Raw genomic sequence first — 14,051 nt, 5'->3', positions numbered from 1 at the left:
TATCCACATCCAACAGCATTTGAATTTGATTTTAATTAACATTATTGCAACGGCACGGCAATGGTCATGACGACTTTGCCCCGCATACTTTTTGCTGTAAAATTTAAAAGGTACCGTCATGCAATGGAAATAGATATGGATTAGATTTGGTACATGAGTATGCGTTAATACTGTTACCCAGGGTAACCGAGGTGTTAAATTGATGACAAAGTGTTAGATTTTAATTAATATGTGCTATGAAGCAGTTACGTGGCTTACGTGATAAAGAAAAACTTTATGAACTTTTTCACAGTTTTCTCATTTTATTTTTTCCCTCTAAGTTTTGTTAGTACTGCCTCTCTCAGTAGCGCCGTCGTTGCGAAACCATATTCAGTCAGTATCCAGTATTGTTTTTCAATCAAAAAATTTCAGAAGCCAATTTAAATTTATACAATGATATTAAGCAGGTCGTCGACAAGGACACAAAATAATCCTTGCCTCAAAAATTAGCATCTTAATTAAAACGAAACTTTTCTGGTACTCTGCCTGTTAATACTGTTAACCCATTTTTATTTTATTACGAATTTTGACCTATTTCGGATTACCTAAAAGCAATTAAAAACTTTTCTAAGCCCACCACTTTGCTTGCAAATAAGCAATACAAATAAATAAATAAATAAATAAATGTTTAATGGAAATATATCTCGACCAGAGGAAGTTGGAAAGTTGGAAAGTTGATGTAATAAAGAAAACCATTGAAAAGTGAAGCCACAAATGGCACAACAATTACTTTGGACATTTAAATGACGAAAGTGATAACAACTTCAGCGATTAGTAAGCTTCGTCACTGCTCAGCGTAAGCCGCAACGTAGCACACTAAACACTTAAGCTGAGCAGTTTGGAATATTGGATGGGAAATACAATCATACAGTTGTTTCCTTTCCGGTAGGTGGGGAGGAAGGTAGATTTACAAAGTGTGCTACAGATTGTTTTTTCAGTGATGGTGACGAAAGATCTAATTGTGGTTGTGACTGTGAATGCAATTTCATGTTACGAACTCCTAAAGGTGGTGGTGGTGCCGTGCGTAATTTGTTTGGTTTAACTGGTCTTTTGGGAGGCAAAGGTGGTGGTGGTGGAGAAGTTGAGGCACGACAAGATAAGGAAGTGTCACTGCTACGTCGAGAATCGAAAAATGAAGTGTTACTGTAGATAGCCTCTTCTTCTATTGTGGAATATATTTCTTCAGCAGTCTCATAGTATGAGGATGCATTAAAGGTACGCTGCAGTGATGAGGTGGATGAGTCAATTGAGAAACTGGAGGATGTGCCAATGGTGGAAGAAGAGACACCTAATGATTGTGAAGTGTTTTGATAATTGTTACTACTAATTTTCAAAAGTGAAGAAGTCGAAATGGGTTCACTAGAGTTTTCTGCAATTATTTCAGATATTGCAGGAAATTGCATTGATATGTACGATGGAGTAGTTGGTGTTGATGGCGTAACAGTTGTAGTAGCTTTTGGAACAGTTGTTGTTGTACTGTAGCTTGTCATTATGTTAGCGGAAGGTAAAACCACCTTCGGAGTTTGATTTATATTGATAGTAGGTGTATTTGGTGTTGCGGGAATATCAGGATGTTGTTGTAGCCCATTGGGTTCACTCACCAAAGCACGTTGATTTAATTGCATTTGTGTGGACTGTACTGGATTCGGCTGTGGCGCTTGTTGTTGCTGTACATAGAATGCAGTTGATGTAGGACTACTGCCGGTGAAAAACACTGGCGTTGAAGCAAGCGATGGTGATTGTGATGTGGAGGAAGAAAACTGTGTTTGTGGCAGTAACACATAACCACCTATACTAAGGAGGGGTTGTTGGGTAGTTGTATTAAAAGTATTTGTACTAGTTGATAGGATTTGTCCTGTGAGGACATGTGTAGTGTTAGGTTGTTGTGGCTGTGGTAAGTTTGTGTATTGTACAGGAAGTATTTGAGCTGTGGGAAAAATTTGTGATGGTGACGGATGGCTTATAAGTGAAAACGTTGGTGTTACTGATGAAAAATCCAATCGCTTCTGCGGGTTAGCATTTGAAATAGGGGAAGAAATAGAGGCATTATTAGTAGTTGAAGATTCGCTGTCACAAATTGAACTACTATCACATGCTACATTAGCTGAGAGAGGCAAAGTGGGTAGTGGTGGCAATGGTAAGTCAATATTATCATCTGAACTATCTAAAAATGGATTTACCGATTTGTTGATGCCTGCATACGCCGGCACTGCTGGAGCATTTTCGTTGGGTACACCTAATTCTGGAACCAATGTTTTGCTACGTAATTGATTACGTAGATCATTTTCCTTCAAAAGTATGATGCGATGTTCTTCTTCAGAAACCAGTATATTATTTGGAGAGTTCTCATGTATAAATTCATGCGGACGTTTTTGAGCTGGTGGAATTTCAGGAGCTAATGGTGGCAATACTTCAAGATAGTGAGGTTCATCCGCTGTGCTTGAAGGAGAAGTTTTCTTTGGCATTGTGGAAAAATTAATTGGAGGTGGTGGCGGACTTTCACGTGGACGTAAAGGACTACGCGGTGTAGAAACTCTCATAGGTAATTTATTTGTTTGAGAAGCTGGTTGCGTGACTGGAGTTTGCGGTCTGTGAACCTCTTGTATTGTGTTTGTTGTAATATCGTGCTCAAATACAGCGAAATCACCATGTCCAACGTCGGTATTTTGAAATGTTTCCAATGCATAATTATGAACAATTTCAGCTTTTTTTAGTTTCGGTTTCGGTAATAATGGTGGTGGGATTTTAGGTTTAGTACCGGTTGAACTTGCAACTAGATTTCCAGTAGACATTGATTGAGCATTAGAAAACATTGTAGGAGAAGAACGGGTATTATTTATCGAACGATTGCTTGACAAAAGATCTTCATTTGATTTTGAACCCGAACCAAAGAAAAATTGCTCACGTGGTGACTTTAAGGCAACTGGCGATTTTGATATTGCTTTTGCTATTTCAGTATATTCATCAGTTTTACTCTTGTCTAAATAAGCTTCACGGAAGGGATTATCTCTTTCAATTTCAGTAGATACTAACACTTTTTCGGGTGGTGGTGGCGGACTTCTATAACCTTTATTTGAAATATTTGGTGATGGTGAACGCATTGCATGTTGAAGTACGGGCGAATCAATTTCTTTTATTCGAGCTACTGTGGGAGTAATAGTTGTTGGTTTCATTGGACGGTTCGATCTTTCTAATGTTGAATTATTAGAAGAGGACGGACTCGAAGATCTCAAAATACCTTTACGCGGATAGCGAGTACGAGCGGTATTGTATTCTTGTTCTGAGTCATAAAACCGATTATAACTTTCTGGTGTACGTGAACTTTCGTAATCTGATTTTGATCTTTCATCACCGCTTAAATCAAAGCTAACAGATTTTCGATGACCCCCATAGGATGTTGAAGATAAGTCAGGTGAACTGCATTGCTTACCATAACTAGGTCTGTACGTTTTATAATCACTTTCAGAATCACTTGTATAACGTGGCATGGAACGTGCTTTCTCATAGAAATCGGAGTCAGTATCTATTTGATCTGGTGTATTAGATGTTAGTATGTTCGATTCTTGCTCAGATTGATTCTCATAAGCATCTACATCATCGTTATTATCAATGTTATTGTCTACATCGTCATCATCATCGTCGTCGTCGTCGTCGTCGTCATCGTCATCATCAATTATATATACAGCTTCAGCTTTTGTGGCCTTTTGTTTTAAATCTTCAAGAGCGCCATCTTTCAATATACGTTGATTTTGCACCATTTTTTTATATTCAAAGCGTGGATCATCTTTTCGATTCTGATAAGTTGCATCAAAATTTTTTAAATTTTACAATATTTTAGCAAAAATTATTTATTGTTATTCTAAAAATTGTGCTATTAGCTCAACAGAAACAAAAGATTTTTTTCACAAACATATACAATAATTAGACTAAATGCGTTCAGATTTGCATATATTTGTGTGCTGAGACTTTATGGAGTTGTTGTGTGAGACCAATATTTTTGTGCATCTATGTAAGTGGGTTAATGTCTTGGAAACATTGTTAAAGCACAGATGAATGCTTTAATGCCAGTGAATTTTAAATGTGCAAAAATGAGTCGAAACAACACAAACTTGATAATGAAACAGTAAAATGTTCTGAAATTTTTTGTACGTAAACCAATTCCACTTACCAATCTTAAAACACTTTTAAAATAAAATTATAAAACAGTAACAAAAGGATTTTATTTAATTTGATTTGATTTGTCAAATTTTTTAAGTGAAAATAGAAAAGCTGAAGCCAAAACAATAACAAATTAAGCAAACGATTCACAAATATGCAATTTACCTAAGAACATTTACTAATAGAACTCAGATAAACTGTCGTATCTCTACTCAAAATGAATTCTTAAATGAAATCACTTTAAAACAAAAGACTTTTATTGTTTTAATATTTAATAAATTTACAAAACAATTTATTCTTACATCTGATGTCGGAAATTGAAATGATAAAAAAAAATTACATTAAGTTAACTTGACAAACAGTTTACGTTAGTTTATCATATAATAAATTCCAAATTTATTTATTTTTTTTTTTTGTAATAGTAAATTTATACCAACAATAAAAACATTTAAATTTTTTTTTTAAATATTAACAATCAATTTTTTTTTTATTATTTATACAATATTGGACCATAAATATTTATTTATTTATTTTTTTTAACAATTAACGAAAATTTTTAAAGGAAATATTTTCCCAATAAAATTCGTGCTGTTACATTATAGGAAGGATTTTTTATTGTTTTCATTACTAATAAATTTTTAATTTGCCTATATATGTACATATATACACCAACAACAATTTAATTGAGATAATTTTGTTTAAGACTCAAGATATGCAATTGAAAACTTTAAAAGGTGCTTGTTGAATTTTTCATATTTTTTATCATCATTATTACAAGTTTTTTTTTCTTTTTTTGGAAATTTAAAAAGGATAAGAATTCTTTTTTATATTAATAAGAAATCATAATCAAAAGAAAGCTATTCATCTATTTGTTAGGAACTATATAGTTTCCATAGTACTTTAAAATAATAAAAAAAAAATATATATAATACCATTTGAAATTTTACAAATTTCAAAAAATTAATATTTCGCATTTTATAAGATTTTAAAAGGATCCATTTAACTATATCAATAGAAACCTACTTTATCAGGATATTTCATACATCACTTATTTAAGTATCAATATTTGAGACATATATTTTACTGTAGAAGTTTCTTAAAATATTTAAATTAGGGATAGTAATTAATAGTTGCATTTTGTTTTTAATCATATTATCAAATAATTTTTGAAACCATTGAAATATTTATGACACTCAGGGCATATATAAGTATATTGCAATAGTACTGAGTCAAACGGATATGAGTTCCGTTCTACTTATTTATATTTGTATATATAAATGCATATAGTGATTTAATATCTTGTATAGTATAAAATATTTATTGTATGAGAGAAGGAAACAACACTTTGTACACATAATACAGTTTTCTAATTGAATAGAAAATTTACTTGACACTCAACAACAAATTTTAACAAAAGAAAATTTTTGTTATATTTTAAGTCACATTTACATATAATTATTTTTATTTTTTTTTTATTTAATAAGTTTAAGCTTCAAGAAAAGGAAAAATATTTCCTCCGTTAAACTAAGTATTCATCAGTCTTATAGTTAAAAACATCCGCTTGTTAAGCAAGACTTTGATCAGAGTTCTGCAATGAAATCGGCATAAAGAGAAGAACAAAAAGAAAGAATCGAAAAAGGAAGAGAATTGTTATATTAAATAAAAAATCATAGTTTTTTTAAATTTAGAAAATTATTTTAATTTTATGTATGCAAAATTTGTTAAAGTACACATCAAAACGACAGCCAATTAAGAATTTTTAATTTAAAATTGAAAAAAAATTGAAGAAAATTGTAAATTCATACTCGGAAAAAATACACAGAGATATATATAGAGAATAAAATTAAATTTTTAGTTTAACGGGAATCAGTTAAATACATAAGTATATATACTAAGCGAAGGATTATATAAAATTTTCATGCTTACACATATAAATTAATAGAATAAAATTAAAATAGAAATAGTTATTAACAATTTTAATTTGAATTGTCTAAAATATGATTATTACTTTAAATTTAATAGTTTTATATCTTAATACTTAATGTATGCCTTGCAATTGATTAATATATAAGGAATTGTTTACATATTTGTTATTTTTATTTAATACTCTGCCACTTATTTATTTTATTATTGGCGTTATAAATACATACAATATTTCTTTTATATTTTGTTTTATTAATTTATAATTAAATTTATATATATATATTGATTTTATTGTATTTTCATTTTATTTATTTATATATATTTTACGTTATTATATTTTTTTCAAATTTTTTATTTTTTACAAATTTTTTATTTTTTTTATTTTGTTTTTATTCATTTTATTTTTTTTTATTTTTGTTTATTTATTTCTTTTTGTTTTTATATTTATTTTTATTTCTTTTTCAATGTTCTTTGTTTTTTTATTAATTTTTATTTTATTTATTAATTTTTTGAATTTATTTTTTATTTATTTTTAATTTAATATATTTATTTTTAATTTATTATTTTAATTTTATTATTTTTATTTTTTTATTTAATTTATTTTTATTTTTTTTATTTATTTTTTATTTACATTTAATTTATTTATTTAAATTTATTATATTTTTAATTTATTTTCATCAGTTTTAATTTATTTATTTATTTTTATTTATTTTTTCATTTAGTTTTAATTTATTTTTTTATTTATTTTTATTTATTTGTTTTTTTTTTTCATTTTTTATTTATTTTTAATTTATTTTTTATTTATTTTTCATTTAGCTTTAATATATTTTGTATTTATTTTTTTTTATTTTTAATATATTTTTTATTTATTTTTTATATTATTTGTAAATTATGTTTAATTAATTTATTTATATTTAATTTCTTTTCAATTAAATAATTTTTGAAATTTAATTTTAATATAATTTTTATTTTCATTTGTATTATGTTATTTATTTTAATTTTTTTACCTTACTAACAATGTGACATAGTCTTAGAAAGGGGGAAAAGGGTCTAAAATAACAATAACTTGCGCTGCGTAATACTTAAACGTTTCTAATAATATTAACTATGGTAAAATATTTTACTACAAAAATATATTTAAATAAATAAAAACTAATTATCACTTAATATATTTTTATTGTTTGAAGGCTTTTTGTGGACCTAAAAAATTCAGTTGTTATAACGCTCCATCCTGAACACAAAATCAATTTTGATATATAGATGTATTTGTAAATGAAATAACTATAAAAATTAATTAAAAAAAGAAGCTTTCCTTATATAAAGGTTACAAAGAACCTTTAAATAACAATAGAATTATTATCGATATAAAAAATAAACTCAAAGCAATTAATATATTTTAAAATAAAATAAAATTTAAAAAAAGAAATTATTTTCACCAATTGATTGATTTTACATCTGATATAGATAAGTACTTCTTACTTTAAGAATGAAGCCGTAGTTCAAATGTGCCTATAAATTAAGGTACAAAAATACGAAGAATTAGATTGCAACCAGTCTATATGTAGTATATATATAGATCGCTTCATACGACAGAGTCAGTACTTATGGAATTTTTCAAACCAAATCCAGAAGGTATAAAAAATACATTGTTATTATACATTCAACGATGACAAGCAGAAGTAACAAATTTCGGACTGACTGAGCATAGTTCTAGTTTCTCCGACCAACGTCAAGAACCTCAAATCAGCGTGAAATAAATAATATTTTGTTTGATATTTTTGGAAAAAAGTCTGTTTATAATTAAATGACTGACTATATTCCCGATATGAGAAAAATTTGGTCAAAGTAAGGTCCTTTACCAACTTTCAGCTCTCCATAATTCAAAGTTGTTTTCAGTCCCTTGATTAAATAATTTCATATTGAATTTATTGTTACAGCCCGAAAGCAAATCCACAATATTAGTGGATTTGATGATGGGAAGTAGGATTAATGGGTGAGAATAAGATTCAATTATAATTTAAAATAATGAAAAATAATTTAATAACAATATAAACATTAAACATAAAACTGTATAATTTAAATATTGTCTACAAATAATTTTTGAAATATAAAACTAGACGAAATACTTAATTTTTTTTTTTTTAAATAAATTTATAATAATTTTTTCTTTAAATAATATGGTGTGATCAAAATATAACAATAATTTTAAAAATACCCTCCCGGTACCATTTTTAATAAATGGAGTCTTTTTGTGTATTGGTTGCACCTTAAATGCTGCAATGTCAATTTGTGTCGGATTAAAATTTTTTGTTAAAAATAAAATTATTGCAGCGAAGTATTTGAAATGTTAAACAAAAAAGTTTGAAGAAGTAATAAGCACTTTCAAAAATACATTTATATAAATATATTGCTAGATCTGAATATCATTAACAAGACCATCAATAATTGAAACGCGGAAAAAATTTATCAATTTGTACTTACTAATAGATGAGTTACTATTTATGTGCTAAGAAGAAGAGGTCGTGCCATATCATGTCATAAGAGGTCATAGAATAGGTTATATGGCTCTTCTCAAGCGATTTTCATAACAACAGTTTCTTCAACAATTCAATACGATAAAGAACATTACTGTAATTGAAACCATCTGTTACTTTAAATGAGAAGGTTCTCAACATTAAAAATGAAACACGGAAAATCTTAGAGCGAACTCAAGACGTTACAATAGTCTTTTCAATCGCTGGAAATGGAAATTTCGATCGCGTAAGTACATAATATCAAAAGTCTACGGACTACTTTAAAGTTAATGAAGTAGCATTACATTATAAATAAAATTAAAAATTCTCATTACTTTTTGATCACACCTTATACACTTATATACTAATTTATTTGAACTAACAACCAAATTTTTTAATTTAAAATGCTATTTATTATATTAACAAAAATTATGAGTAACTTAGTTTTTTCATTATTTTGTTACCCTAATTTTTATTATAGAGAAATATGTTAGAAATGTTGTTATGGCAGGTATATTTCTTGTTGAAACATATTTTAATATCAATTGAAATACTACAAAAAAAAATCTCTATGGTTAGTTTTATGAGGTGTATTAACACGTTTTTTTTATTTTCCACACATATAATTCAAATCATAATACAACTAATTTTAAACACAAATATAAATAACATCATTATATATTTTATATTTAGTTTCTGTATTTTTTTCCTTTAATTATATTTATTTTTAACTTACTAAAACCAAAAGCACTTACTCAAGTAGCTTTTTCCAACTGTCTCAAGCACTGACACACTTTTCATACTTATGATGTACTTATAAAACGATTTTGCTAAGGTCTAACCTTTGCAAATAAGTAGGCTTTATATGGAACATTTAGTTTTTAATTTAAAATTTTTTTACTATACAAAAAAAAATTTTTATTTTCCTTAAATTTAGTTTTAATTCTTCAATACGGTGCTTACGAATTAAAAAGAATTTTTAAAAAAAACGTAAAATAAAACACACAATTTTTTTAAATCGCAGAATATTAACTTTGTTTTTAAGAATCGTAATACCTATTCCATATTGCGAAGGAAACATATAACGTCTTACTAACCCCACTATTCGAAATTAAGTTCCATTTTAGAAAAGCAAAATAAATCAATAACAAAACAATTGACAATAAGGCAATAAGGCAACACTGGCAACATAAAAAAATTTAATTAGATTTTTCCAAAAATTTTTTTAAGATTTGCAGTACCGTGAAATGAGTACGAAAACACAAAAAAAAAACAAAATCAAGAACAATTATTATGAAGAATGACATTTAAAGTGCAGACATGAATTTTATACATAACTATAACTAATAATAACGATAATTAACGAACATTTTTAGACAAATTACGTGAATTAGAGACGAACACTAAAATAATAAATAATTTATTAAAAATAATGTAACACACAGTGAATGAAAAGTGAATGTTTAAATTGGGTTAAGTTTAACATTTTCCAGTACATTTAAGTGTCTTTTAACTTTGTTTAGAAATTTTATTTAACGATATATGCACAACGACATATAGTGACAATGCAACAACACAAAACGGTTATGATAAAAAAATAAACAAAAACTAAGAATTTAAAATTTAACATACCTGTTCATTTTGCTGTTGTGGCATTTCCGGTTGTTTTTCATTTGTAGTAACTTTAGAACTCTTTGAAAGGGACGACTCTGTAGGTTTTGTAGTCACAGTTGGAGATATAGGCGGCACTGTAGCTGTTGCAGCTGGTGGTGTGGCTGCGTGTGATGTTGGTTGTTGTTGTTGCTGCTGCTGCTGTTGTTGTTGTTGTTGTTGAATAGGTGGATTAGTATCTAGTGTGTGCTTCGATATAACAACTGTTGTAGTCTTTTGAATTTTATCTTGGTCATGATGCTCAGATGGTGATTTTGGTGGAACTGTGGTAAATGCATCAGCAGCACGAACAATTTCTAACACCTGTAAAGTTAAGCATTTAATATTATAAAATTATTTTATTTTTTTTTTAAATTAGCATTTAAAAAAAAAAATCAGATAAAATATATAAATTAAGAATTGAATTACCATTTTTTATAAATTTATTATTTATTAGAAATTATAATAAAATGTGATATAATATAATAAAATACAATATAATAATTATTTATTATTAATTTAAAATTTAACATACATTGTGACCGAAAAGTTTTCGGAAATTCTCATTTAAAATTCGCGCGCTGTATATTTTTCGATATTTTAAGTTTATGTTAGTTTGGCAGCACTGTCCTTAATTACTATGCCAAAATGAGCGCGATCTGTCAGACAGTTTCGTTTACGGCAGTTTGAACCAGTTCACCTCCAGTAGTGCGTTGCGAAAAAAACAATGGAAAAAAATATGAACAAAGAGTTTGCATCAAAATTTTGTGTTTCGAACGAAATTTCGTGTGCAGAATCGTTGCGAATGCTACAAAAGGCTTTATTGGGGAATCAGTTTTATCGAAAACTCAATTTATGAGTTGGTTACAAAGCCTTTCAGGACGTTCGTACGACCGTCGAAGACATGCCGAAAAAACCACGCCAAAGGTCGCTCGAAATCAAGGCAATGCTGATTGTTTTCTTCGATATTCGTGGTGTGGTGCATCATGAATTCGTCCCTGAAGGACAAACAGTCAATAAAGCCTATTATTTGACTGTTTTAAGACGTTTGCGTGAAAATATCCGCCGTAAACGGCCTCAATTGTGGAAGGATAATTCATGGATTTTTCATGACGATAATGCTCCCTCGCACCGAGCCAACATTATCAACGATTTTAAGGCCAAACATTCAATAAATACCATCGAACAGCCCCCGTATTCACCTGATCTTGCACCGTGTGACTTTTTCCTGTTTCCCAAACTCAAATTACCACTCAGAGGAACGCGTTTTGAATCCATAGAAGACGTAAAACAGAATTCGCAGAGGAAACTCAAAGCCATACCGGAAAGCGCCTATAAAAAATGTTTTGATGATTGGAAGAAACGTTGGCATTTGTGTATCGCTTCTAATGGAGCATATTTTGAAGGAGATAAAATAAATATTGATGAAGATTAAGAATTTTGCGTTTTATTTAAAATTTCCGGAACCTTTTCGGTCACAATGTATGAGAAATTTTCTGTTCTAAATTTATCTGATTTTATCTCACGCATTTACTACTTCTATTTCAAAGATATAATTGGATTTGATTATTTTATGACTTGATTATTTCTGTATATTTCTCTTGACGATTCAGATAATCATATTCATCATTTTTATCCAGATTTTATTTATTCATGTTTTTTTTTTTTTGTATTAAGTTGATTCACTTCTGCAGATGATGGTGATACTTTCCCTGTTTTTTTTTCAATTTCTTACTCTAATTAGTAAATGCTATCAACGTTTCATTTCTGCTGTAAAGATTTTTTTTCTTTTTTTCATGGTTTGGTTATTCATTCCTAGTACTATACATCGAACTTTTTCTAAATACAACATCGTCAGTATGATTTTAATGGCATTTCTTATAAATGTTTTTTCATAATTCCTAGCATTTAGTAAGCTGTCCGTTCTGGTTGCTCTCTACATTCTATGGTACAAACCGTACTCCATTGATTTTCTATTGTTTGCATTGCTCCTTTTTGGTCCGTGCAATATTCTATCCGTCCACATTCTCTAAAATGCACTCTGCGGTTTTCTTAACAGCATTTTGTGAAATATTTCACTGGCTCGTTGCATATTTTGCCACATTCTCTTGGTACTTTCCACATTTTTCCTTTAATATTCTGTTACAGGCTACTTCTATTAGCTTATACTAGGTAAATAATTATAAGGATTATTCTCTACTGCTACTTTTTTAAACACACTGCGTTTTAATCAAAATTCCTCGCAACTCATTGCACGCAACGTGTAAAACTGACTATTGGAATTAAATTTAATTTGCAGCATGAGGTCAAATATTTGTTTTCAAACTCTTTTGTTGTTCATTTTTATTATAGCTTAGCTTACACGAGCCTTACTTACAATTTCTCTCACCCTTTGACTTTCTGTATGCAATACCATAATAATACTCAAACTAATCTTTTTAAACTTACTTTCATGTCCTTGTAATGTTCGGCGGTAGTCCTTCATGCCTTCATTCAAGATTTTCAACTCCAGTTATTTACTAAACTGGCGATGGTACTCGCTACACGTTACTCGTTACTCGCTACTCTTTACTGCTACTTGCTATTTGCTACTCGTCACTTCTTTTATTTTTCCTTTTTTTGGTAAGTTGTAACTTTCATCGTAATTTAGCCTTTGTTTTTATTATTCATTTCTTGAATGTTCCTTTTTTTCCTATATTGTGTTTTGTATTTCTTTGGCAATCTAATCTGACTTTTGTACGAAATTTGTCTGAAATATGAAAAAGTTTATTTGATATTTCCGTGACCATTATAATTAGTTATGCGGTCGTAATAATGCTGACCATAATAAAGGATTAACATGAAATTTGTGCTATATGGCGCAGAGCACAGAGCACATCTCACTGCTCATATTTGTCCATATCTATGTATGGGATTTGACGTACGTATTTAAATATTAACGACCAAAAATGAAATTAAATTGCATTGAATTTTTGTGGATTTTGCCACACAACATATTATTTTTCTGTGACATTCTGTAATGGAAGGCTATAACGAAAAAAACTCAATATATCAGTTTTCTATCTATCTGTGGTTTACTCCAGCATAAATTCATACAAATGGGATTATTAGTTCTATATTAAGCACTGCACATAAAAAAAATAAGTGCAATCAAACATTTTTTGATCTTTTGCATTGCACTGAAGAATGGAGGTTATGACATGTCAAACATTTTTCATATATCGATTTTGTAAAAGTAGGTTGCGGTCTTTACAGGCCTTGATAAGGGATATGTGATAAAACGCTAGAACTAGTAGTAATACAATATGAACGAATTAATTTATTAATTGAAAATCTCAATATTAATATCAAAATGAGTTCTGTCCACATGGACTCTTATTTCAGAATTATTAACAAATATTCAGAAGTATTTAACAAATACATTCTGAAGCAACGAAAGTAAAAAAATTGTTGCCCAGAGATGTGATCGAATCCAATTTTGTCAATCCATTGTTTCGAAGAGTTTTTGGTAAAAACTTAACGAATGTGATCTATCAAGCATCATATAGTACTTAACTGCTATGATGTTCTATTACTCTCCACTTCTCCCGAGGTGAGAGGACTTTTAAGTCGCTTTTCGGCATAAAAGAAAATTTTCTGAAGATTTTGAAGGCAATACCTCGATCTGCTTACGAAAAATATTTACAGAAATGGATCGAATGCTGTCAAAGTTGTATTGAATTCGATGCAGCACACTTTGAAGGCAACAAAATTAATTTTTCTTTGCAA

At 28.8% G+C, this 14,051-nt stretch overlaps 1 protein-coding gene across 1 annotated transcript; it reads right to left on the bottom strand.

Annotated features, from left to right (window-relative positions):
• Positions 1 to 10: 10 nt before the first annotated feature.
• On the bottom strand, positions 11 to 12,699 carry LOC119677230 (mucin-5AC-like). The gene is made up of 3 exons (XM_038088501.1): positions 12,673 to 12,699; positions 10,266 to 10,607; positions 11 to 3,833 (listed from the first exon to the last, which is right to left on the bottom strand). Exons 1-3 carry the CDS (start codon positions 12,697 to 12,699, stop codon positions 903 to 905), a joined length of 3,300 nt encoding a protein of 1,099 aa, XP_037944429.1. The 3' UTR covers positions 11 to 902.
• Positions 12,700 to 14,051: the final 1,352 nt, after the last annotated feature.

This window comes from Teleopsis dalmanni, chromosome 2, assembly GCF_002237135.1.
Source record: "Teleopsis dalmanni isolate 2A chromosome 2, ASM223713v2, whole genome shotgun sequence".
NCBI classification, from domain to species: domain Eukaryota; kingdom Metazoa; phylum Arthropoda; class Insecta; order Diptera; family Diopsidae; genus Teleopsis; species Teleopsis dalmanni.
Note: the sequence above shows the minus strand (reverse complement) of the source record. Positions and strands in the feature narration are given on the sequence as shown.